This window comes from Nyctibius grandis, chromosome 18 (genome assembly GCF_013368605.1).
Source record: "Nyctibius grandis isolate bNycGra1 chromosome 18, bNycGra1.pri, whole genome shotgun sequence".
Classification (NCBI taxonomy): Eukaryota; Metazoa; Chordata; class Aves; order Nyctibiiformes; family Nyctibiidae; genus Nyctibius; species Nyctibius grandis.
Window position 1 is genome coordinate 4,863,459 of NC_090675.1, and position 26,600 is coordinate 4,890,058.

The 26,600-nt window shown below is 50.5% G+C and overlaps 2 protein-coding genes across 2 annotated transcripts; both read left to right on the plus strand.

Annotated features, from left to right (window-relative positions):
• Positions 1–324: 324 nt before the first annotated feature.
• On the plus strand, positions 325–8,699 carry NCF1 (neutrophil cytosolic factor 1). The gene is made up of 11 exons (XM_068415835.1): positions 325–667; positions 1,144–1,224; positions 1,584–1,659; positions 2,643–2,808; positions 2,947–3,002; positions 3,360–3,482; positions 4,010–4,117; positions 4,906–5,023; positions 5,894–6,001; positions 7,593–7,735; positions 8,381–8,699. The coding sequence occupies exons 1-11, from the start codon at positions 596–598 to the stop codon at positions 8,497–8,499; spliced, it is 1,170 nt and encodes a 389-aa protein (XP_068271936.1). The 5' UTR covers positions 325–595; the 3' UTR covers positions 8,500–8,699.
• A 1,013-nt stretch (positions 8,700–9,712) lies between these two features.
• On the plus strand, positions 9,713–25,543 carry RCC1L (RCC1 like). The gene is made up of 11 exons (XM_068415562.1): positions 9,713–9,997; positions 11,210–11,339; positions 13,840–13,968; positions 14,847–14,913; positions 16,042–16,093; positions 16,820–16,904; positions 17,900–18,081; positions 19,530–19,614; positions 20,654–20,827; positions 22,173–22,258; positions 23,813–25,543. The coding sequence occupies exons 1-11, from the start codon at positions 9,713–9,715 to the stop codon at positions 23,888–23,890; spliced, it is 1,353 nt and encodes a 450-aa protein (XP_068271663.1). The 3' UTR covers positions 23,891–25,543.
• Positions 25,544–26,600: the final 1,057 nt, after the last annotated feature.

The following is a 26,600-nucleotide window of genomic DNA, read 5'->3' on the forward strand; positions in this document are numbered from 1 at the left end:
CCAGCTTCCCCAACCAGCTCTGGGAGCACAGGATGGTCCCTGAGCCATGCAGAAGGATGGTGCTGCCGTCCCTGCCCTCGGGGAGCACGTTACATGCTTCACTCAGCCCATCCAGCCCTGCTCAGGGGGGTGAAGGCTCCTCAGCCCATCACCAAGGCGCTTGTCCTGCCCATGGCCTGTGACCCTCTGCAAAACGGGTGCTGCAGCACCCTGTGCCGTCACGGGGCAGCGTCGGCGGTCTGTGGGGACGTTTGGGTACCGGGGCAGCCAGCCTGGCCCTGGCCCCTCTCTGTCTCCTGATTTCAGAGGTGCCACCAGGGCGTCCCTAAGGCCTCCCCGCTGCCTGCCTGCTCCCCAGCCGTGGAGCCGCTGGAGGGGCTGGGCTGGAGACTCTCCACGGGAAACACCGACTCAATACAAACCGCAGCGGGTAAACACTTACGGGCACGGGCAGGCTCGCAGCGGGACTTCCTCTTTCCCGGGGGCTTTAACGGCGGAGCGCGGCCGTGCGAAGGCAGAGGGGAGGAGAGGACGCCGAGACACCCGCGGAGGCAGGAGCAGGGGCTGGAGCGGGACACAGCGGCCGGGAGCAGCGATGGGGGACACCTTCATCCGGCACATCGAGCTGCTGGGCTACGAGAAAAGGTTTTTCCCCAGCCAGCACTACGTGAGTACGCAGAGACCTTATGACAAGCTGAGTAGCGAGGACTGGCTGGGGTAAAAAGCCTGGCCAGGTTATTTCTTTAGATAAATGCGACCAAGGGCCTAAAAGCATCTTTTTTGGGGGGGGTCATGGCGGCTGGCATGAGCTGGAGGCAGCCAAGGGCTAAAATGTCCTGAACGCACAAGATTTTGGGCACCTCCTTGGCAAGCTGTTGGTTACTTGGCAGGCTTGGAAAGGGCTTTTCCCTCTTTGATTCCCACCCGTCTGCGTGTTTCTGTCCGCTCTCCATCCCTGACGAGCTTCCCTAGTGCCCAGCTTGCTCTCTGCCTGGGCAGAGCCGCTCGCATTGGGGTGGTGCAAGAAAAACATCCAGTTTATCTGAAATGGAAACACCACAGGGCTCCCGGGGGCTTCGGCCGCAGCAGGGTGCGGGGTCCCGCTCACCTGCAGAGCTGCAGCACCTCTGCTTTGCCCCTCAGGTCTACATGTTCCTGGTGAAGTGGAACGACCTCTCTGAAAAACTCGTCTACCGCCGGTTCACCGAGATATACGAGTTCCACGTGAGTCGTCCCGGGGTGGGCACTGGCCCCTGGGGCGGGCACTGGCCCCTGGCCCAGCACACCAGGGCTTGGGGTGGGGAAAAAGAGGAGGGCAAATTCCAGCTGAAATTGCCCCAAAACAAACCTCGTTCAAAAGAGGCTCCTGGGTCCCTGTGCTTCAATCTCCTTCACCCCTCGAAGTGGGGAGCTGCTGGCTCCATGCTCCCCTGGCAGGTTTCTCCTGGTGTCGAGGCGCGGGGTCGAGCCAGCACGTGCCAGCGAGCGCCGGGAAGGGGGGGTGAGCTGTGGGCAGGGGTGTGGGTGCCACTGGGGGACCCCCTGGTGCCATCCTCACGGCCATGCCTGGCTCTGCTCTGCAGAAAGCACTGAAGGAGATGTTCCCCATTGAATCCGGGGACATCAACATGGAGAACCGGATCATCCCGCACTTGCCAGGTGAGGGGCAGGTGCCGGGGCTGGGGGCTGAAGTAGAAATTGAAGCTGGTTGGGGAATTCCCCAGCAGGCTGGGCTCTGCCGGCTCCCTCCCACGCACGTGCTTGGGGAGATTTCTGTTCCTGCCCACCAAACTCGAAACCAAAACCCCAGGAAGGTCTGAGCAGCTGCATTCTCCCAGCACTCACCAGCCCCACAAACCCAGTCCTTCCTCCCTGAAAGCCCGGCGCCCCGGGGATGCACCCTGCAGCATCGGCTGCAACCCATGGCTGGTGCAAAGGGTCTGGCTCTGGGGAGCCTGAGCTGAGCTGAGCCCTCCGGGGACACCATCTCTGGGACTGGTTTTAGTGCCCTTATGACAACACTGTTATTTCATAAGAGGAAGCGATGCAACATGTCTTCAGTGATAGGGAATGAACTGCTGATCCAAAGAGCTGGGTTTGTCCCCAAGCAAGGCGCAGGTCAGCAAAATTCCCCCTTTGATTTAGTTTCCTGCTTTAAAGGAGGGAGGAAGGAGCATGAGAAATAGCTGCGGGTTGTGGCTGACGCCTCTCGAGGAGAAATAAACCTGCAGCACACAGCACATCTGGGGGGGGTCCACTTGGGGCCGGACTAACACCGCTGTACCAGGACCCTTCCCACGCGCTGCCGCCACCGTGCCAGGGCTGTTAGGAGCGTCCTTGTCCCGTTTGGGGAACTGAAAGCGCTGGGGACAAGGCAGGCGTCCGGCTGCCGCGGGGGGTGCAGGGGTGCCACCAGCCGCACACGTGCACCCCATGTGGGGTTCAGCAGTGGTGTGGGTCAGGGCTGCCAGTGGCGTTTTGGAGCCCTGGGGTCAAGCTTCACCTTACAGGCACCACGCAGCCATGCAGCACCCTGGGGCCGAATCCACTCGTTTTCAGGTCAAAATTAATGATACAGAGCAGCCTGCTTGGGAAATTCATAAAAACAGGGCAGTCGGTCTGCTTTTTCCCCTCTCCCCCAGCCCCGAAGTGGTTTGACGGGCAGCGCTCCACCGAGAACAGGCAGGGCACGCTGGCCGAGTACTGCTACACGCTGATCAACCTGCCCCACAAGATCTCCCGGTGCCTGCACGTGGTCAACTTCTTCAAGGTCCGTCCTGACGACATGAACCCCGCCACGGACAGCCAGTGAGTCCGGCCGACTGCCGCTTTGGGGACAATCCTGCGTCCCCGGCCCCGGGCGCTGGCAGCAGCCCGCAGGGAGGGCTCCGCTGCCGGCGGTGAGGGGTGGTTGGCGTTGAGCTGCCTTTGCTCTGACCCATCTAGGATCAAGACGCCAGAGGTCTTCCTCCTGCCGAAGGATGCCAAGAAAAACTCCACCGGTAAGATGCCTCGCTGGGGTATGAGCAGCTGCCCCCACGGCAGCAAAGCCCTGCAAGGAAAGGGACAGCAGCAGGGAGGACAGGGCAGGGGTAAGCCGAGGAGAGCTGCCTCATGGCAGATGCCCTGGCCGAGAGCGCAGGGGGCATGGACCAGCCCTGCCTGTGCCAGAGCTACAGCTGGGAGGAAACCACAGCCTCAGGGAAAATGAGTCTGTGTCCTGGGTTCCAGCTGGTTCGGGCCCAGGAGGTGCTGGGAGGGCACTTTGGGGTGTCCTGGGCTGCTCTTGGCCTGCCTGAAATAGGGTATTTCTGTGCTGGGGGCCAGGAGAGGAAACATCTGTCACTTCTCCCCCACAGACATCACAGGCCCCATCGTCCTGCAAACGTACCGAGCCATCGCCGACTACGAGAAGAGCTCCACGTCCGAGATGCCTCTAAAAGCTGGGGACATGGTGGACGTCGTGGAGAAGGGCGAGAGCGGTATGTGTCTGCCCTCTGGAGACCCCCGGCAGGCCGGCCCCCTCCTGGCCACCATTTCAGCAGGGACAGGGGCTGCCCTTGCATCTGGTGTCTGCACACGCGTGCCCTGGGAACTGGTTATGCCAGAGTGTGGGTTAAGGGGGAGGTGGTTGTATGAGGGTCTTCTGATGGAGGGGAGAAGTGCAGAGCAAATGTAAATGGCAGCGCTGAACCTCTCAGCGCTTTCCATCCCCCGGGACATGGTTCACATTCACATGGATCCACATGATAGTCGGGGAGGGTGTGGGGCAATCCTAGACAACCCTGCAGCCTCCTCGCATGCCTCAGCCTGGGAGGTTTCCTGCCCACGAGGAAACAGGATGAACTGGCCAAGCTCCCTGGTTGCACCATGTAAACAGAGACTGGCCCCAGCACCATCCCTTCTGTCCGGGCCACGTGGATGCCTGCGCCCACCCCGGCGGGGACAGACCCGGTGCTGGTGCCCCCACAGCACCCTCTGCTCTCGCCCACGACTCCTTTCATTGCAGGCTGGTGGTTCTGCCAGTTGAAGAATAAACGGGGCTGGGTGCCAGCTGCCTATCTGGAGCCGATGGATGGTCCTGATGAGTCTGAAGAGCAGGAACCCAACTATGCAGGTAAAATGTGGGGGTAACTGGGGTGTGCACCAGAGCACAGCCTGCCGCTGCTCCCTGACGGGGTGGTTCATTGCAAAGCCCCCATCAGGCAGGACCGCTGGGCAGGGAGGTGTTGCTGTAGGAGCTGCCAGGAGGGATCAATCTCATGGGTCAGTGCCTTACTCTCGACCTCGGGAGCTTCCCGTGACCTCCAACTCAGCATTAGATGCCTGTTTTGGCCAATCACAGATGCGCATCTTCATCCCGTGGCCATCCTGAGCTGGCTGAGTGCACGCTGAGCGGCTGGGTTGGCAAAGGAGCATGGTGCAGCACCCAAATCGCAGCGCAGGCTTTCCCCAGTGCCTGGCTTCTGCACGGTCCTTATCAGCCCTCCGCATCGCCCTGCCGCGACAGCGGGGCCTTATCACAGGGAGCAGAGGGGGGACCCTGCACACTCATGCCGATTGCTCTCCGGGCTTCATCTTTGTGGTTTTCAAAACACTGCAACAGACTCTATTAGCACAACACTTCCTTTTCCTCTTTTAATGACGCGAATTATAAACACACTCTTAGCAGAGGTGTGCTTCCGCTGCTTGCACTCACCAGCTTTCTCCTGGAGAGGTGCTGGAATGAGCCACAGGCACCGACAAGGCTGGGGAATGTCTGAATCCAGACTTGGAGACCTGAAGCACCCTGGGTCTGGCTCAAAACATAGGGTAGACGCTCTGGGGCCTCCTTGGCGGCTGGAGAGGATGAGCCCCATCCCTGGGGCGGCAGCACACAACCCGCTGTCCCCACTCTGTGCGCAGGTGAGCAGTACGTTGTCCAGAAAAGCTACACCGCCGTGGAGGAGGATGAGCTGACCCTCAGGGAGGGTGACACCATTGAAGTCATCCACAAGCTTCTCGACGGCTGGTGGGTCGTCAGGTGAGAGCTGCCACGAACAGGTCAGGCAAGTGGAGTTCGGGCAGAGGGAGGGGACGAACCAGCCGTTCTCCGCACCGGGGCTGTGAGAGACACGGGGCATTTGGTGCCGCTGCCCAGCGCTTCCTTTTGCAGGGCCACTGCTAGTCGCCTGTGGCTTTGCCAAGTGCTAAACATGGCACGTGGGGCTTCCTCTGCTGGTGGCTTCACAGATACCCAAGAAGGAGGCAGATGGGAAAAAAAGTGTCATCTGTTCTTTTGCCTGCCCTGAAGTATTCAGCACATTTTGCTTTGCCAAAGCTTCAGCTTTCCTCCCAGCCCTGGCCTGCCCTGCAACCTCGGGCTTTCCCAAGGGGAACCCTGGCTGCGTGTGTGCTCTGAGTCACGGTTGTGCGTTTGCAGCACTACACGATGTGGCTGCAAACCCCAGGGATCCTCCTGGCCCAGCCTGTGCCCGGGCGAGTGGTCCGGGAGGATCTCCTGGTGCTTGCAGGTGTGCTGGGCTGGAGGGGAAGATGGACAAGGGCCAGGGAGTGTTTCTTGAGGACATCGCGGGGTGTCTGGCAGAAGGCCCTGAGCAATGCTTCAGGAGCCCAGCGGAACCCCCTGGGGAGTTAATATGAGCTGGTGAGACCCTGAAAGCTGGGAGCTATCGCTCTGTCCGCTGCCTACTTGCTTTTGGGACTTAAGCCACACTTTCAGGGAAAGCCACAGGCACACAAGGTGGGGGGAACAGCTGAAGTCCCCCATCCCTGCAAGCAACCTAAGAAGAAACATCCCACCCAGCACAGCAATGCTGCTGGGGACGGGGGCAAGGAGACGGCGGTCGTCGAGCTGAGACCGCAAGCGATGTTGCTTTGTGTTGCACTGCAGGAAGGATGAAACCACGGGTTATTACCCCTCTATGTACCTGCAGAAAGCCGGGGAGGCGAACACCTCCATGAAGAGTGAGCTGAGGAACCGGAGCGCTCCTCCGCGGAGGTATGAGAAGCCCTGGACAGGGGGGAGAAGGACTAAAGCTCTTCTTTGAGGCGGGGGAAATGAAACCAGACAGTGGTTGTAGTGTCCTGTGCTTGCCCTGGCGATGAGGAACTGCCCAGGGGAGATGTGAGCGGGGCAAAGACAGGCCAGGAGGCAGATCCTGCAGGGCTGCAGCAAAAATAGCTCTGTGCTCCCCGACTTCCACGGTCAGAGGGACCCCAGCATGTCTGACGCAGGGCTGCATGGTCCTCACTCCAGCAGGTCCTCCAGCCAGGTACATTTCTCCTTGTCCTTCTGCAAAGTTTCTTTTCTGGGCTAATCTCGTTTAATATTCAATTGGCCTTTTTCTTATTTCCGAAGCGTATCCCCTGAATCTTTGAGAAGCGAGGAGAGATTCGACGAATCAGAGCTGCCAAATGGCCTAATCTGATGGGAGGATTTGAGCTAATGGAAGGGATTTTATTTTGATTAAAAAGATAAAAAGCAATAATAACTCATTAATTCTGATGCAAAGAAAACTGCTAGGAGCGGCAGAGCTTGCCGCTCTCTTTTCCTCCCTACGAGACAGCATGGCAGCCTTGCTATAAAGTCTCTCAAAACCCAGCTCGGCTGGAGCACAGATTGAGTGAGACAGTGTAAAGTGGCCCAGATCCACTTATTTGAGCGCGGTGATGCCTGCGGATACCCTTGGGGGAGGCGAGGTGGCCTGTTCCAAGAACAGTGACTGGCCCCACCGTGATGAATGCTGTCCCTAGGCTGAGCCCTGTGGCAAAGGGGGTGACCTGCCGCTGTGGGCAAGACCTTTGCTTTGGGGTGGATACATGCCCCCAACCAGGGAGAGGCTGCAGACAGGTGGGCACAGCCAGGGGCCATTGCCTTGAGCGGAGCAGGAGGACGATGCCGTGGGATGGATGTCAGGAGCCACGTCACTCATGCCCTGGTAGTGAAGACAGAGCGGTGGCCCTGGTCTGTGTGCCTGGGGACGGTCCCTGACGCTGGGGTTTCCCCTGCAGCAGCGTGCCTCTGCACAGCCCCAGGCTGTTCAGCCTTTCACTTCTCTCGGTAGTTTCTCTGCTGCGGGTTCAACACCGCACACCCATGTGCGCGCTGACACGTACCTCACACTGTTCCCCTGGCACAGGGGCTGACCCTTGGGCATTGGGAGGCCATGCCAAACACCACACCAGGGATCTCAGTGTTGCAGCCAGTATAGATGCTGCATGTCCACCCACCCAAGAGCTATAGATTGCTTCCAGGGCTTTCTTGAACTTTGTTGGATAAACCTCGTGTCCTTCCAGCCTTACGCCCAATCTGCCATCCCCATCATTTCTTTTCAGCTTGTGCTCAGGCTTCACCCTTCAGTGTCTGCTTCCAAAACACTGCTCTAGCTGCCTCCTAACACACTGCACATCACGTCTCACCTACAGCTGCCCTCGAGGGCTGGTATCCAACTCCTGCCTCCCACCCAGCAAACCCAAAAAGCAGATGTTGGGGTTTGGGTGAGGCAGAGGAGGAAATCCTCGATGAGGAAGTGTGAGGTGTGAGAGCTGCCAGAACGGAAACTGAAAGTTTTATTTCTGACTCACTGCAGATCCACCATCCGAAACGCAAAGAGCATCCACAAGCATGGACGGAAGCAGATCAGCCAGGAGACCTACAGGAGGAACAGCAAGAAGTACATGCAGAGCCGGAGGAACAGGAAGGAAAATTTCCAGAACAAGGCCAACGTCATCAGTAAGTCTCAGCAGGGCCTTTGCCTTGGACACGGGCTGAAGTCCTGCAGGCACGGCCTGTGCCCTCCAACGCTGGTTACTGGAGTAGGACAGCACATGGAGGTCACGCCTTGACTGTCCACCCTTATCCTATGGGGAAGACACGTGAGGGGAGATATTTCTTTTCAATGAGGTTTCTTACCTCTAGTTATAGGTCTGAGAGAGAAGGAGCAGAATATGGTCCTGGTGGGAGGTCAGCCCACAGTTAGGACCTGTGCTTTACTCCGTGCACCGAACCTCACCTGTGCTGCTGTTACCATTATCATTATCACGTATGTTAGCTGTCAGCACAGCACCTAGAGGGAGGTGGTGCATGAAGGAGGAGGCTGCTGTTGAGGTAGATGGTTTAGATCTGGTAATCCCTGTGTGGGATTTATAACCTTCCCAAGGGAGAGCAGCTCCTCATGCAGACCTAGAGCTGGGCTCCCTCTTGAGCAGAGCTCCCAGCAGGGAACTGATGGGCTCAAGCCACCACCTCGACCTCCAATAAGACAGGAGGAGAGACAGGAGGTTTGGTGGCCATTGCATAGGAAGTTTTTGAATGTTCACACGAAGGTGTGGGGTGGTGGAGAGCTCTGACCCATCTGTACGCCTGCTTTACCCACAGTTGAGAAAAACGAGCGAGAGGAGAACAAGCCCAAGGCTCAGCCTGCTGTTCCTCCCCGTCCCAGCAAGGACCTCATCCTGAACCGCTGCACTGAGAGCACCCGGAGGAAGATCCTGTGAGCCCTCAGCCCCCCACACCAGCCAGCCGATGCTTTATCTCCAGCAGCTCCTTCACACCCAGGGCTCAGAGCCAGACCAGGGGACCCGGGTGGCTCTGGCAGCCACCGCAGGCCCTGGGGGGCTGCTGGCTGGATCGGTGCAGCCCAGCACCCATCTTCATCCACCAGCACGGCGACCCCAAGGCGTCCTAATGACACCATGAGGAGGGACCCTCATTTTGAATGTTTTTGCGTTTTTCACCAATAAAAGAGAGACACTTTACAGACATATTTCAACATCCACCTGGATGTTGCAGACAGCGGGGAGCAGCCCGGCAGCATGGCGGCAGGAAAGGCGTTTCTCCCCGTCGGGAGATTGGGCAAGGGTCTCTTGCAAAAGATGCTGGCGGAGAGGAAATTTGGTTTGGGGGACAAATGACAGCAGCTTCGTCCTGGAAGTCGGCTGCTTCGCTTCCTCTGGTGGGAAGCAAGGGCTGGGATGTGGGAATATGGTGTTTGCTGGGGTGGGGTAGGAGCCATGAGGCAAGGTGGCTGCCCCAAATGGCAGCTGGGTGTGAGGGGCACGGGGCGGGCAGCCCAGGGCCTGTGGGGTTGCCAGGGCATGAGGGGCAAGTGGCTTCCCAGGGCTGTGGACACTGGTCCCTCCTGCTGCCTCATGGAGGACCACCATGTCGGGAGGCTGGCGGCCACCACAGCATGGCCAGTGTCTCTGGGACAGGGCTGCTTTGCAACAGGGAGCATGGTGCGAGGGCTGCGTTTGGGTGCCACCACAGCCAGCCCTGCCACCGCCATGCCAGGTGGGTTCGGGTCTGGGTCAGGGTTTGGGTCTGGGTTTGGATTTGGGTTTGGGTCTGGGTTTGGGATGGAGTCTGGGTCTGGGTCTAGGTGTAGGTTTGGGTCTGGGATTGGGTTTTGGTCTTGGTTTGGGTCTGGGTCCAGGTTAGGGTCTGGATTTGGGCGTGGGTTTGGGTGTAGGTTTGGGTCTGGGTCTAGGCTTAGATCTAGGTTTGTGTCTGGGTGGGTGGGACCCACCCTCTGTGGAGGAGGCATAGCCCCTTTAAGAGAAGAGCGCCGCACGCCCGCGCTGGCCCGCGCCTCGCGCCGCCCGTGACCCGGCGCGGCGGCCGTGCGCATGCGCGCAGGGGTGGTGAGCGGTGTCGCAGGGCAGAGGTCGGCAAGATGGCGGCGGCGGCGGCCTGAGGGGCGCGGGGGCGATGTGGGGGGCGCTGAGGGGAGTGCGGCGGCCGCCGGCGGCCCTGCGCAGGGGCCTGGCCAAGGCGGCGGGCCCGCGGAGCGCCCGCCAGCTGAGGGAGGCCGAGGAGGCCGCCCCGGTCTTCCAGTACGTGGGGAAGGCGGCCAAGCGGAAGGACCGCGTCTTCGTGTGGGGTTTCTGCTACTCGGGCGCCCTGGGCATCCCCAGCTTCGTGAAGCCGGACGTGGGCTGGAAGAAGCCGCGGCGAATCCAACCCACGCCCTACCGGCTGGAAACGGAGGAGAAGGTGGGCCCGCGGGTGGCGGCTCCGTTTTGTGGCGACAGGGTAGCGCTAGCGTTGCTGCTCCTCGCCCGGCACAGCTCCTCTGGCGGGCCGGGTCGTCTTGGCGAGTTTCTTCTCTCTGCTTTGAAGGGCGCTGAGTAATCTGATTTAAACACTTCATCGTCGTTCATTTTTTGTATTGATACAGCGGTAGGCATCGGGGTGATGCCTGGAGGAGAGAAGGCTGAGGGGGGATCTTATCAACACTTACAAATACCTTAGGGGGAGCGTCAAGGGGATGGGGCCAGACTCTTCTCAGTGGTGCCCAGTGACAGGGCAAGGGGTAACGGGCACAAAATGAAACATGGGAAGTTCCATCTCAATACGAGGAAAAATTTCTTTGAGGGTGCCAGAGCACTGGCACAGGCTGCCCAGGGAGGGTGAGGAGTCTCGTTCTCTGGAGATATTCAAAACCTGCCTGGACACGACCCTGTGCAACGTGCTCTGGGAGAACCTGCTTTGGCAGGGGGTGGGATGAGATGATCTCCAGAGGTCCCTTCCAACCTCAGCCAGTCTGTGATTGCGTGATTTTTGGTATAACTACAGCAGCATGCAATTTGGCAAATAGGTGCGTATATATATTGTCTTGTTAGAGGCATAAGAGAGCAAGGGTGTGAACAACTTTTGTCAGAGAAATAGGGTCTTGTTTTCAGTGGCTTTCATGGCTGCTTTCACCTTGCCGAAATTGGAAGCTTGTGTTGAAAATCTTGTTACTCTTCTGTTTGCATGTTTCAAACATGCTATGCTGCCCAGTTCAAAGAAGGTAAGAGCTTTTATACTGGATTTTTTTTGGCAAAAGGAGTAAAGCAGGATAATGTTATTCTCTTTATATCTCTTTGTGTTTGTTGTTTTTTTTCTATCTACTGCTGCTGCAGTTCGGCAAATAGGTCTTTCTGTTGTGTTTGAATGGGTCCAAAGTAATGCAAAACTGAAAACGTATGCACGCGAAAACAAAACTCTGAGGCAGTAAAGCTGGACTTGAGTTTACACCATTGTGCTTATTGCTGAAGGATGTTTCTGATCATTTTTGCCAAGACAATATGTACCGTGAGTTTGGGCCATATTTGGATATAGCTTAATGAAGGATGAATGCTGATGAACAAATAGCTTGGGGTGAAACTTGGTTTCCTAAGCCGTAGTTTATACTGAATGGTGTGCTTTTGTTTGTCTTCAAAGATATCCTCTGCTGCCTGCGGTTATGGGTTCACGCTGCTGTCCTCTAATACCACGGACATCACCAAAGTGTGGGGCATGGGGCTGAACAAGGATTCCCAGCTTGGGTTCCAGAGGAGCAGAAGAGATCGAGGTAAGGGTTGAGGTGTTTTAAAGACTTACAGGGCGGCACTACAGGGTACATGTGATGTGGGAAACTTTGTGTTAGAAGGCATGAAAAATGTCTGGGAGGCTTTGATGCAGAGCGTGGGGCTGTGGTTTGTTTTTTTTTTTTTAGAGAGGTCTTTTTTTGGAACTTAGCTGTGGTTTTGTGTGCTTTGTAATTGGTCGAGGTATGCATCCGTTCTGTGCACTGCACTTACATCCTTGCCTGGATGTAACTAAAATCTATTCTGCAGAAGTGTGTGTGTGTTGGTTAAGGTGTTGCTTTGAATCTCTGTAGTTTGATAGTAGACAATGTAGCTGACTAGTTAATAAAACGATTTTGTCAAGATGGTTTGCTCACTTCTGTTGCCTTTGCATCTGTAGATTAGTTTCCTTTCCCTCAGAGATCTTTTTAAACAGTCAGTGGAATTTTGTGTGAAGCTGTAGGGTTTTTTCTATTTTAATACCAAATTGCATTTTGAAGGAAAACCATATTATTCAGTCATTCTGTCCTTTACCAGGCTCTCAAATGCGTTTAAGATGATGATTTCTGTGCAGGACATTGCCACCTTCCACCTAAGACATATGAAAAACACAAACTTACTTCACTTATAGAATGGCTGTCTCTAACTCTTTGAAACAATTCCTCCATAAACAATTGGGGAAAACCATGTTAAAAGCAGTTTTTCTCTTTATAATGTAGAAGAGCATAAGCCACCAAGGTATGGTGAGTCTTCTATGGGCAAAAGATTAAACTTTGTGGAGAAGCAATAGACAATTGCAGCTGCTGTGCAGAATGCTGAAGCTTACAGTGGTGCTGCTGGTGTGCGTGGCTGCTAGCGCACTGTATGGATTTCCAAGGGTGTGTGCACGCAGCAAGCGTGTGTGCTTAAACAGCAGCTGCCAAGTGAAGGGACTGCAGAAGCAGCCTCCACTCACTTCTGCTTTTAAAGGTTTCAGCCCTTACTCTGTCTTAGTTCTGTACACGCTCATGTCTCAGGAGCGTCTTGTAATTTTCTTGGTTTTCATTTGACCTGCAGATTATTTTTGCCAGAGAATCCAGAAATAGGTTAAATAGTTGTGCAGTTCAAGCCCTTCTAAGTAAGGGAGCGTTCAGTGTCTGGTGGGATCTGTTGAACGTGTGGTGGGGATCAGTGGGGTTGCTGCTGCTCTGTATTTAACTTCCCACAGACAAGCTTCCTGTCGGAGTGCGGCTCATTACTCTGCTTTGCAAGCGCTCTTGGGTACCTGCTAGTTCTAACGCTGTGTCCCTGTAGGTGCTTCTTTTCCAGGGGAACTTCTGAGCTTCTGACTTTCTGGATGGTTGTATTTCATACTCTAACCTCCCCTGCATTAGCCACCTTGTTGTCTCTTTTCTCTAAAATCCTCCAGGTATTATCAGTGATGATACTGAATTACTTAACATGGGTAGCTGTGTGGCTCTGCTGGAAGGAACAGAGAGAGGAAAAGGTTTTTTTGCTTCGTGACTTCCACATCTCTTTAGACAGATACAAACTTCACTGTCTTTCAGTTCCTGCTATATTGCATGGCAGGCTCCCACCATTTGCAAGCAGCCAGTTGTGATGCCTGTCCTCGCATCAAGTAGTGTCTTACTGTAAAAGGGTCTGTGTAGATTTTCTGGGTTTTTTTAATCGAAGGTAGTGAGAACTAGTTAAAGCAGTGCTATATGTAAGCAGAATGCTGCTTTGGGTCCTCTGGGATTTGATTTCACTTGTTACAGTGGCTTTCTTTGATATCAAAGCGTTTTATCTCCCCTTAAACTTTTCCCTAATACTGATTATGTTTTGCTGTTCTTTCTTTTTTTTACCTTTTTTTTTTCCCCAGTTGACCGTAAGTGATTACATATTCTTCAAGTTACTAAATCTTCCTTTTTTTTTAGTACAGCCCATCATTTTTTTTTTGGTAAACATCAGATCTTTCATCCCCTATGGAGCCAGGCTAGCTAATGTTTCTTGCATTCCTTTTTTCTGAAAGAGCCTTTAATCTACTGTTCTTCAAATATGAAGCCCTAAGATTTTTTTGTTCACCTTTTGTGCTCTTTTTGTGATTGCTGCTGTTGTACCTTGTTTGCAGTATCCCCAGTTGCACGGTGTACTTAGTTTGTGCTTGGTGTTAAGCTCTCTGGTAATCCAGCCTTATTCACCAAAGTGGTTGAACATATGGCTGGAAGCCTACGTTTGTCAGTTCTGGCCACCTGAAGCCATAATATCATTCAGCTTGTAGGTATGGTGGATTTTTGATTAGGCAGTGATTACTGGCTTCAACCATCCCCATGGCTTTTAACTTCTTCCTCCCCATGATGAATCCCAGTCACGCTTTTGCTTTGGTTAGTATCTTGGCTTTCTAAAATATATCTGCTTTTGTGACAAAATAGGAGTCAGTGTGTGTATGTACAACAGGATGGGCAAATATATGATGAGTTTGCTTTGTGGAAGCTACTGACTTTTTAAATTTCTCTCTTCCTTAAGCTAAGGGCTATGAATATGTCTTGGAACCATCTCCAATTCCATTACCACTGGAGAAGCCGCAGCAGACTCGAGTCTTGCAAGTGTCCTGTGGGAGAGCTCATTCCCTGATCCTGACAGACAGCGAAGGAGGTATAGTATCGCTTGTGCTGGTGACAAGGGACGCCTGACTATGCTTTTGTTAAAATCTCTGGAACAGATTGTCTTCTGTCCTTTAGAGCTAGACCCCAGATGGGCTGTCTGCACTGCAAATGTGATGCAGGTAGCTGTAGGCCTTTTTGGGATTGCTCCCTGGAGGCAGAGCCCTGAGCTGATAACCGTGCATTGAGCTCTGCTTGGCTCAAGCTGTAAATGTGTTGGAAGCTTTTTCACTACAAGTGTTGCAAAATATGGTTTGTTTATCTAACCCCAGGCCTCGTTTAAGTGTAGCCTGTTTGTCTTGTTCAGTTAGATGTGTTTTTGAATTCCATTTTGGATGGCTATGCCAATATTCCTGTGTTACTTTCCCCTTGAAGCCCCAGAGTGCTTCATTTATAAAAGTGATTAATTAATAGGCCTTTATTCAGAAGTTCCTGTGTGTGAATTGGCTCTCCACGTCTCTGGGAATTCTCTGGTGCAGTGCTTCAGTGTTGTGCTGAGCGATCCAGTGCTGCTTATCAGTGGGTGAGCTGGTTGGTTGGTTGATTTAACACTCCTGTGGGAGGGCTGATCTATTTCTGAGTCTCCTTGGCAACAGCAGGATGAGCTGGGCAATTAATGAAAAACAGCCAGTGGGCTCCAGGTACCGCTGCTGTGCCTGCCACAGTATCGCTGGGATATTGTTGACAAAAACGGGTTCAGTCACTTGCATTTAAGTGGACTTGGTTTGAAGAAAGCTTATGCCAGTTTTTACAGTACTATGTTCCACCTTTCATACTGAGGACCGCATGAAAATATTTTGTGTACTTGAAAAGAGGCTTTCAGGGGATTGGACACTAATAAAACTGATGCATTTTATCATTGTTTTTCAGTTTTCACCATGGGGAACAATGCTTATGGACAGTGTGGCCGTAAAGTTGTTGAAGATGAAACTTACAGGTGAGAATCCAAAGATCCTGGACTTCCTTAAAGTTAAAAACATAATTGCATGAAAACAACCCTACAGAAAAGTCTGGAGTTGGGAAAAATCTGGTAGCATAAGGTTACCTTTTCAGATGAAGGAGTCTGAGAGCAGGCTTTTATGCTGCAGGCTTCATATAAACAGCCTGGCTTTAAACCCAGGCTGGGCACGAGCACTCTTCTGACCACATTCACAGAAGACAGAAAGACATCAGCGTGTGACAGTTTTCACAGGGCATAGTGAGAAAACCCAGCCTTCATACATAGCCTGAGGTAATTGGTGTTAGTGGTCGCTCTTTCTCCCTTCAGCCTCTCAGAGTGGAAGTGCTATTTCTGAGGGTGTTAGAAATGCCATGTAATGATGAAAGAGGCACCCTTTTGTCGAATCTCTTGGCTGTAACTGCCTTTGAATCTGCAGTGCTTTTGCTTTACAGGGTTTTTGTGGGCCACAGTAAAGCATATTCTCAAAATGTTCTATATGATTTGAGTAGATAGTGGGAATATGTTGAAAGTTACTAATTCCCTGGCAGGGCCTAGGAGAGAGCTTGCTGATTGCTCTCTCTGTGATCCACAAGACTTGGCCTGTAGAGTTTAAGAAAATAGCTATAATTTAGCTAGGGTTTTTTTGCCTTGATGCTAGAAATTTGTCATTGGATTGTTCAGAATTCCTGTTTTTGTGAAAGAATGAAGTGCATGTTAACATTACACTGTTGGTGCTCTGGGATTTAAATCTGGTTAATCTCTAGTTAAGTATTGTGTTTACATAGGTGCTGTAGTATTATCTAGTGTCTGTGCTCATTTCAGACTAGGGAACGTGTTTGAGGACTGCTCCCACCACTAATTCCCATGAGAGGTTATTTTTAAAAAGTGACAGTTCTTAACTTCTTAAATAAAGAATGCTAAACTAGTTTCCTTCTTTGCACAGTAATTTTACAGTGGAACTGTGCTCTTTGAATATGTAAGAGAACATGTGAAAGAATGTCTGTTCTTGTAATAGCAAAGTGCCTTTCAGTAAAGGCAGGTCTACCTTCACGTTTTTCAGTTGCAGTCCTCTGAAATCCTCTGTGTTGCCTTTTCTCTTCTCGGTGGTTGTTTGATGGTGTCCAGTGAAAGCCATTTGATTCATCAGCTGAAGGAGTTTGACAGCAGAGTTGTCCAGGTAAGAGGACCTTATGAATCAAATTCTGAAGGTGGATTGAAAACTAGCTGAATAGCTGAGCCCAGAGAGTGGTAATCAGTGGCACGAAGACTAGTTTAATGCCACTAATTAGTAGTGTATCCCAGGGGGTACAGGGATGACAGCAGTTATGGGCTTAATATTCTTGGTAGTCGATCTCTTAACTTGTGGATCTCTTAACCTTTAATCTTTGCCTAATTTTTAATGTCTGCTTTTGAAGATCTTGGCTTTAATTCATGCCAAGCCTGTGGCAGACATGATTGCTAGTTCAACATAAATGTCAATTTGGGAACAGATGTGTTCCTGGAGCGTTTACATGGCAAGGAATCAATGGCAGTTTGTGGCTGGCATTGAGAGCCATGTGGTAGCACTCTGTGAAGGGAGATCTCTTATTTACTCTGTGCTGTTTTGTTGTGTTGTACTGCTGAATTGAGCTTTCTGTTAACTAGGCCTTGTTCTGGATCTCAGAACAAATCAACTGCAGCATCACCTTCCACAAAGAAAATTCTGCTGTGTTCTGTGCTGTATCGTGCTGTTCTTAGCCTTTGCTGCCTGTAGAGCCATTTGATCTGGAGAGAGAGGTCAAAATCGGAGTGGATGGGCGTTGTAGAGGTTCATTCCTCAATTTGTCTGCCAGTAATGCTTCATTAAATCGATTCTGAACATGTAGCCTTTCCTGACCAGCTCTGGCTTTTTGTTTGTGTGCAGGTTGTGTGTGGGCAGGACCACAGTCTGTTTAGAACCAAGAAAGGTGCGGTCTACGCATGTGGATGGGGAGCTGATGGACAAACAGGTAGGAGCTCAGCTCAGCTTGTGTTGCGGTGAGTTGATGAATATAGCAAGCTGTCCTACTTCAGAGCTTGTGATGTATATTTGTTGTGCATGTGCAGACAGAAAGGGGCTGGTATGTTTCCAGCTGTGTGCAGATGTTCTCAATACTCTTGTGTAACCAAACTGAGACAAACCAGTTCATTTTTAGAGGAGCTTTAGGATGCCATGCTGGCAATCCAAACATGCAGTTTGAGGACAATGTGTCTACTGTTTGAAGCTGATGAAGGGATGTGGAAGTGGCATGGGAAGGTTAGCTCCCCAGTTCTGTGCAGGCTTTGCCTTACCAATTCTCCTTTGTGTTCTGCTTCTTGCTCCTTTTGAACTGACAGAGACCTTTGGCAGCTACTGCTGTCTTAGCATGGGATCTTTGACCAGGCCCTTTTTCTGGTGGCCCCTGCTGTCAGAGGACTTCCAGTCCTTCCTACTGGTTAGTCCTGCTGCTCCTGAAGCTGGGTTCTGCCCATGGTTCTCTTGTGGAGGCATATTGTAGCCCGACTTGTTTGTCATCTACATTCTGGGCTCTTGTCCAGGCAGCTGTTTGTCATGTAATGTGTTCGCTTCCCAGCCTCTTTTGCCATGGTGTCTAAACCGGTTGCAGTATGCTGGCACTCATGGCTCTCCTTGCAGAAGACAGGATGCAGCTGGTTTGTTAAACTTCACCTCTGTCGTGATATCTGCCCAGCTTGATTACTTTGATCCGTGCAGACAGGAGAGACGAGGGCCTAGACTCTTTTCCAGGTGTGATTGTATAGTTGTTTTGTACTCTAGAGAGGTAGCTTTGGCTAGTAGAACTGGTGTTTGTGTCCATTGAAGCTGGTAGTTGAGAGATATGGGCAGAAAGATTTATTTTGGAGGGAGGTTGATTGGGTTATAACATGACAAAATGGTCCCATGTAGGCGTTAAAAGAACGTCTGGAAAAAAAATTCTTCATCATCTCTCTACTTTTTTCCTTTCAGGTCTTGGACACTACAACATCACCAGTGTTCCTACTAAGCTACGTGGTGACATTGCTGGAGTAAACATTATCCAGGTCTCTTCCTATGGGGACTGTTGTCTGGCTGTTTCAGATGAAGGAGATGTCTTTGGTTGGGGAAATTCAGAATACTTGCAGTTGGCATCTGTCACAGAAACCACCCAGGTCAGTTGGCCCGGGGGTGTGTTTTAACATGTGTCAGTTCAGCTGCTGAGCACAGAGTTAAAAATTACACACTTCTCCCTGCTCAGGGTTCTTCTGACAGCAGTGTGATTCAATATACACTAACACCACTAGCAGGCTGGTTTTACCTATTCTTGTAAGCCCAATCTGTCTGAAATGTTTGTATTGCTTTAGGGCAGTATGTTTCCCAGCTATTGATAGGCAAAGGCTTGTGTCACCTCACCCCAGTTTGTTAGTCTGTTATAAAGGAAGAGTACACCCTGTTCTCTCCTTTCCCCATCCCGAGGACTTTGCACCAAATTGAGATCCAGCTCGAGTGCTTGTGCAGGTTTCAGGACAGGAATTATTCTTCTGGCTGGCTAATACAGAATTTCGAGTGGTCCTGCTTTGAGCATGGTGTTGGTCCAGATGACTCTTGGAAGTCCCTTCCAATCAACCCATATGATGGTGAATTTTTCACGAACAACCTTAATAAGTTTATAGATGAGTCCTAAACAAATCCCATTGTCTCACAGAAAAAAGGGGTTTTGGAGCAAACTTATGTGGGGCAAAAATATAGTGCTGGCTTGACACTAAGCGTTGTACTACTGAGGTAATTAGGCAGATTGTCTCCCCTTACAGTTAGTGTAGGAAATTGAGTCAGGGAATTAATACTCAAGCTGCTCTTGGCAGAAGGCTAAGAGCAGATAATTGCCTTGGTATGGCAACAAAACCTTTGTTTCCCATGCCTCTCCTGGGCTAGTCACTGAGACCCATTAAGTCCTGAAGACAACGACCAGGTTAAGTAGTGTAGTAGTTTCCTGCCTGGGTGCTCGATGGAGGTCGGAGGGGTCTGAAATGGCTGAATGGCATGTTTGTCAAAGCAGGAGGTTTAGGTACAATATCGATAAAAGTCCAAATTGTGGAATAGCGGAGCTGGATGTTACCTGTGAAATCCGAGGTCACTGTTTATATGTGTAAAGCCATGTAGGCTTGTGTTGTATTGAACTGGACCAAGTAAGAGTGATTTCCTTTAAGTGTTTTTTCCTTAGTATGTTCAAAAATGCCACCACAGACCAAAGCTTAGTGATCTTGCCCATTGTGAAAACTTGCAAATGTGCTCACCTGTTGACTTTCCCATTGTCTCTGACTTACAGAGCCAGGAATGTAAGCACACCCAAAGCATTCCCAGCTTTGTTGCCTTGCATATAAGCTTTACAGTGGGTAACTTTTCCAACTTACTTTGCACTCTCAGCCTTAATGAATTTCATGTCTTTTTTTTTTTAATCTTGGGACTTGCATTCATTCTGTTATTCAGGCAATGAAGGTTGTCTGTGTCAGGAATTCAGTGTATGTAAGCTCTGACCAGAACTAGAGGACAAGTTAAAGCTATATGTCTAGTTTGCAGTTTATTACCTTGTCTCTAACGACTCTCTTGCAACCTTGTACAGGTGAATGTTCCCAGACATTTGCCATTCAAGATTGGGAAGATAAAGGAGGCTGCGTGTGGAGGGACTGGCAATATCGTGCTAACAGGTGAGTTAGTGCAAAGCCATGCAGCAGGTGGATTGTAACACCATGGAGCAACCATCTTATTCACTGGAAACAGGAAAGTATGGTCTGTTATGAGGAAAGCTGGGAGACTGAGAAACGTGTGATTGAAGAATGTACTAGGGGAGTTATTTTCACTAGCCACAGAGCATTGCTTCCAGTATGTGCTCTTGTGAGCACTTATACAAACTAGAACAAGAGTGTGGTCGCTGCTTGCTGTTCTGATCCCTTGTTTGCTGATCACATGGGCCATCTGTGGCCTATAATGAAGGTGGATATAAGGAGGAAGTAAGAGAGAAGGAAGAGCCCTTTGGACTCAACATAAATCTGACATGTAAATAAGTCTCTGTAAACCAGGATGGAAAGTAGAGAGTTCTGAGAACAGGGAAGCTCTGCAGCAGGCTTCTTAGTGACTGCTTCTTTGGATTGCCAATGGCCAGGGGAGCACAGCTTCAAACTCACTGAGTAAAGGAATGAGGGAGAGGATTGTACTTTCATGAAGGATCATCTCAAGGAAGATGTTCATATATATGATGCAGTTGTTGTGATGACAAGACATTTGAGCTTCTAGCGTGAAGGGAGCAGAGCTAGCAGAAATAGCAGCTTGCTCTGTCTTACGCTGTCCAACTGCTGCCTTTCCCAGGCACCCAGCTTAAGGCAGAGTGCCAGGCAGAGCGACTAGCCTGCCAAGGTTTGGCCAGGCCTCAAAGGAAAAAGCGGTGATAAAATGCTCAGCCTCTGTCCCATCAGTCAGTGAGCTGAAGTATTTTATCCAGCCCACACTCTGTTGGCATTATTTCCCCATGAAAGTTTTGCCTGTGAAGCTTGATCTGCTTGCACAGCTTAGGAAAAAATTAAGGCATTTGGATGGGAATGCATTGTTTGCTAATTTTAAATAATCAAAATGTGCTAGACTGCTCTGGGAGAAAGGAAAATACCCCTTTGGATCTGATTAACTCTTGGTCCCGGCATGAATTTCACAAGCACAGACTTTCTTACAGAATGTGTTCTTATTGTAATGCAGAAGAAGGAAATGTTTTTGTCTGGGGATATGGAATTCTTGGGAAAGGACCAAACCTAATAGAGACAGCAGTGCCAGAGATGATCCCACCCAGTCTTTTTGGCTGGTCAGACTTCAATCCGGACATCCGTGTTGCTCACGTTCGCTGTGGACTCGGCCATTTTGCGGCACTTACAAGTAAGTTTCTAATCCTACTGTCATGGAAAAGTCGCGTTGCCCTATTACTGGCAGTTAAAAGTGGAAAAAAACCCAACCGTCTTTCTTTAAACTTAAAGCACCCTGGAATGCAACAGGAGGGGCGGGCACACATGTACAGGTGTCAGCATGGTTTCTAACACAGGTAGAGCTTATTATAATGTGAACATATGGCTGTTACATACCTGTCATTTTTAGAACTAGCTTATGCTTTAATTAAAGCGTTATTCTTCTAAAGCAAACAAAAAATTTCTCTCAAACAGGAAACCTGGGAAGGTTTTTTCATTTCCTTGTACAGAAGGTCAGTCAGTTGCACTTTAGGGGCAGCAGTAATTCGTGTGATAAATGGACAAAGTAAAACTGAGAGTCTTAAGTCAGAGGTAGATGTCAGGGGTTTCTTGGCTCTTCTGACCAATTCAGTTAACAATCTGAGGTGGAAGGACCTACACATTTAACATGCCAAGGGTACGATACTTGGGTATGTACTTGATACCAGCCTTTAAAGGCAGTTTGAATTTGAAGGTCACTTAAAAATGGGCAGCAGAGGGCAGCAGCGCAGAAAACCCATGTGCTTGGTAGGGAAAGTAATGGTGTGCTCATGAAAAGTGCCAGATGCAGATGTGCGTTGTCCTGCTTGGGGGAGTGGTATGCATGACACTGCCAGTCAGGTTACAGGGTGCTTGTAACTGGTCTTCCCCTGGTATTCAGGAACTGTTGGAAACTGCGTTCTGATTAAATTGTGCTAGATCATTGGGACTGATCCGAACACTTCTGAGATCTACGTGTTTTGCTGAGGAGCTTAAAACTCTCCAACTCTGTTGAACACAAGTGTTTTCTTTTCCCCAGTTGTCATTAGAAGGTCACTTCTGTCAGGCAGCTGAATAACCGGTCCCCAAGTGATGGCCTGGGACAGATTTCACTGCCTTGCTTACCCCATTTGCTGTGCTGGTAGCTCATGTGGGTCAGCTCTAATTGTCTAACTTCCAGAACAAATGATTCGCTTCACCACAAATGATTCCGTGGAATCTTTTCCTCTGCACTCTTTCTTCCAATAAAATTCCAAAGCAAGAACTGTAAGAGGGGGAAGCAAAGACTTGTGTCCAGAACTTGCTGCTTGTCCTGCTCATTAGGCATCATTTTCCCCAAGCACAAGTACATTTATTGTACTTGGAACTAAACTCGATGGCTTTCGTGCTGCCTGTATAACCCTTTTTACTTCCAGAAGCACTGTAGCCACATTTGCCAGCATCACAAATAGAATTCTTCCTTTTTAGTGTCTCTGCCCTATTTTTTTATTCTTTTTGTTCTTTTTTTCCCCCCTGTATAGACCGAGGAGAACTGTTTGTATGGGGCAAGAATCTAAGAGGGTGCCTGGGAACTGGAAGAATGGAAGACCAGTATTTCCCATGGAGGGTAAGGATGGTAGTATGAAGGCCAAGAGTATATTCTTTGGCTGGTCTTTGTTTCCTGAGGGCAAGAAACATCATATGCTGCATAGTTTTGTTGAGTAATTTTGAAAGAAGTGGAAGCTAAGATGACTGTAGAACTGCTTTGTTTTCCAGAGATCCTGGCCTAGCCTGCTTAGGGATGGAGGTATTCAGTAAACTTTTTTGAGTCTTCTGGCTCTGCTGTTTCAGTTTAGATTTCAGATCCCAAAGCAAAATCTGGTGCTGTGCCATCACTTCTGAACAGTTCTTACCTTGCTCCTGTCCACAGTCTTCTACCTGCTACCCTTTACTGCCTCTTCCCTCCCCTTCGAAACTGCACTTCATTTTTGTACGTGCTGCAAAGAAAACCACCAATATTGGTCATGGTGGTGAGACTATAGTGGCAGCAGGTCCACGTAGCAGTGGGCTGCTTTCCCCTGTTTCTCTTCCGAGTCAAGCAACTGTGGTGGTGGGTGATTGGACTGCCTGTGTAGTTACAGTAGGAGATCCTTTGCCACTGAACTGTTTTCATGGCTGTTTTGCAACACTTCCAGTCCCGATCCCTTTTCTCAGACTGCTCTGAAAGCCAGACTCTGTGGGTGTGGAAGAGTCTTTGGCTCTGGAGTTGAGTACTCGGCCTAACAGATGTTCCTGGTCTCCATGAAGGCCAAGTAGGAGAGGAGGAAGGCAATCAGTTGGACCACCCTGGAGTCCCTTTCCGTGTATCTGAACTTGCAGTGGATGTGTTTCTTTAGTATGCTTTCTCCTCCTTTTAAAAATGAGGAAAAAAAAGACCAACTCTGGAGCATTTGCCTAAAATCATACTGCTGTGGCCGAGGGGCGTCTCGGAATTCACTGAGCATGGCACGTCCAGGTTTCCCTAAGTGTGGACACAGAGGGTTGTGCTCCCTCAAACAGCCAGCTCCTGTCTGACAGTACTACAGCAACGTACCAGAACAAGGGCAGTTACCAGGGTACTTGTCTGTAACCTCCTGCCCTAGAACTAGCCATCTCCCTCTCCCTCAGCTCTAAGGAAAAACTGGTGTCTGTAGGCTCTGCTTCCCTTGAGTCTGAAGTCAACTTTAAGTGGAAGAGCTGTAACTACACTCGTGAGTGAGCGGGGTCTGCTTAGCATCAAAGCAAAAACTGCCTTAGACTGAGTTGAGCTTTTGCCTTGTTCCAGTCCTTGCTGATGAGAGAAGGGGCAAATCCTTGTGGTGCTTGGGCAGATCCTCTTCCTGCTGTGTGGATTAGTCTTTGCTCTGTCATGCTGTTTCTAGTGCTGCACAGATGGGCTGAGGCTACAGTCTCCTCACTGTCTGCTAGTGAGACCTCTCTTTCTGTCCTTCCAGAAGTTTCCATGCTTCTGTGAAGGGAGAAATGGAATATTTCATGTCTGGTGCTGAATCTTGCTTTCTCTGGGTTTTCAAGATGACACTTTCATAGGTACAAGTCCATGTGAAACCAGCTGGCATGTTAAGCAGGAGGAGGATGAGAAATAGGAAATGAGAAATAACCCACTCTTGTGTGTCTCATCCAGGTGACTGTACCCGGTGAGGTGGTGGATGTTGCGTGTGGAGTTGATCATATGGTGAGCATGGTTAAGTCTTTCACCTAGTGATACTGCTGGGCCTCAGCACTGTGCTAAGAAGACGGGGGGCTTGGTGACAAGCTTCTTGGAAAGGAAGACTCATTCTGAGAAGCCAAGGAAGAAGTGACTGTGAGCAGAGACAGCCATGGCAGTGCCTGGGTGTGTTGTCATCTCTGCATCGTTGAAACGATCCAGCCTGGCTGCGGGAAGGATGTACGTTCCCCAAGGAGAGTGGAGATGCGGGGAGTGCTCTGACTGGTTTGTGATGAGCTCCCAAAGGTCTAAGGCCCAGCCCACAGCTGGTGAGTCCCTCTGTGTGTGAGGATGACGAAGAGCATCTCCCTCAGGGAAGACTGGCACGAGATGAAATCTGTAGCACAGGACATGGATTTATGGATGCTTTCCCTGTCACCAGCTCTGGGGTATCAGCATTGGGCTGAGCCAAACTATTTCTCAAGGGAAAGGTTTTTTTAATAAACTGTTTTTCATGTGGAAGAAAAGTCATGCTGGCTGTTGGAGTCCAGCACAGCTGTCCTTGTCATCCACCACCAGCTGCAGTCTGCCCAGGCTGCTGTTCTGTGCAGAATCTGGACGCACGGCCAGTGGCCCGGAGGCTGCGGTGTGCTCTTACCCTGGGCTGTGGCAGGCTTTCCATGCGGACTCTAAAGACTGAACACCCAAGGGACGCACACGTTAAACTGGAAGAGTGAGAACTTGTTTGCAGGGGGAAAGTACTGTTAAATTTAAGACAGCATGGAAAGATAAATCACAGGCTGTCCACACTGCCTCTGCTGTGGAAGGACAGATCGATAGTGACAGTAGCCAATCTAGCCTGTTTATGGAGATAGGCTGGAAACAAAGCTCCCTCTTACCTACCTGCAGGGTCAGTGCTCATCAAGTACTTTTGTCTTCACGGGCTGATCACAAACCACTGCCGTTGTTTTTTTGGGGAGTCCCAGCTCTCCTGTCTTCAGGGCTATGGTGGCTCTGTTCCAAACGGCCCTTAGAAATTAGCCAGGCTTTTTGGTAGTGCCTAGCAGGGGAAGGAGTCCCAACAAGCAAGCAACAGAGCCTTGTTTGTTGGTACCTTCTTAGCAGAGAAGTTGTGGTGAGTGTGTTTAGGACACAGTAAGCTGCTGGAGATGGGATGCAACAGCTGTATGTACCTGTAGCAGGCAGTCACCAAACCTCACACTGGAGTGTGGGAAACCGTCTCCTGTGGAACACTCAGCCATCAGGCAGAGCTGTCATTTCTCTCTGTGTGGGACACTTCTACCGTGAAAATTATTTTGGCAAAAATCCAAGCTAATATTTTTTTAATAAAGTGATTATAAAGTCTTTATCTTGAGCTTGAGCTGCTCTGTCTTACACTCTGCATTTAAACATAAGCATTTCAGTTCACGGTGATGTGACAGGAAACCACTTCTGTCAGCTGAGCCCCCTCTGCCCACAGGACTGGTACCCTCGTAGGCAGGCGCTGTATCCACAGTCCCAGGGGACACCGCGTGCTCCCATTTTGGCTCCATTAGCTGAAATTCTGTATCAAATCTGTTGTGTAATTACCAAAACTCGGGGGGGGTAAAGTCTACCTTGATGAAATAAGTCTTGCAGGGCTTTGCATAAAATATAGGAAAGGTGAAACAAAGTACACAGAAATAAAGCGAAGTATGTGAGGTGTTACTAATGTTACTGTGTCACTGGTGTTGCTGGAGTGGGTTGAGGCAGAACAAGCAGACCACTACCATTAAATTGCAGCAGCCCTTCACTGCTGCGATTCCCCATTAAATTAGCTTTAATTTATACCTTCTTCTACACTTGAGTTGGGCAACTTGAGCTGCCCAAATGTGTCTTGTTGGCCCCATGGGAGCAGCTGTGCCCTTTTATCATGAGGAAACTTATTAAAGCATTAAAAACAAATATAAAAAACTATGGTAAGAAATGTGTTTCAAACACTGCCCTTTGTGGATGCTGCTGTTTGAGGAGGGCTGCACAGGGTGGCTGGGGAGGGCTGGGGAGCACCACAGGCTTTTAGCTGCTCTCCTTCACAAGTGCTGCCTGATGCCACGTGGGGCTAGGCCTTCTGGAGAGCTGGGATGAGAATTAATGCCGTGTCGTACCTGGTTGTGTTGCAGTCTTGCTGTGCAGTAAATTGCAAAATCTGTGTGTTAATTAGATGCCAACAAGGTCTTTAGCCCTAAATAGAAGTGTTGTATGGCTTAATGCAGGGGGAGTGTTTGCACTTGCATTGCAGTGGCTGTGGGCAACCTCGAGCACGCTGCTGGATGGGAACAGGGTTAGTGGCAAACGCCAGCACTGCCCCTTGGTTTGGTCACAGTGCCATGGTGGGTTGACCTTGGCCTGGTGCCACCAAGATGCTCTGGCACTCCCCTCCATCAACAGGATGGGGGAGAAAATCTGATGGAAAGATTGCAGGTGGAGGTAAGGGCAGGGAGATCACTTACCAGTTACCAGCCTGGACCAAACAGACTCAACTTGAGGAAATTAATGTATTGCCAATGAAACAGAGCAGTATAATGAGGAATAAGAACAAATCTAAAAACATGTTTCCCCCACCCCTCCCTTCTTTCCAGGCTCAACCTTACTCCTCACTTTTCCACCTCCTCCCTCTCCTTCTTTACTGCCCTTGGTGTCTGCGTGGTCCGTCCTTTCACAAAGGGACCATGTTCCCTTTGCCAGGGACAGCGCTGCCGGGAGCTGCTGCACAGCATGTGCCCTG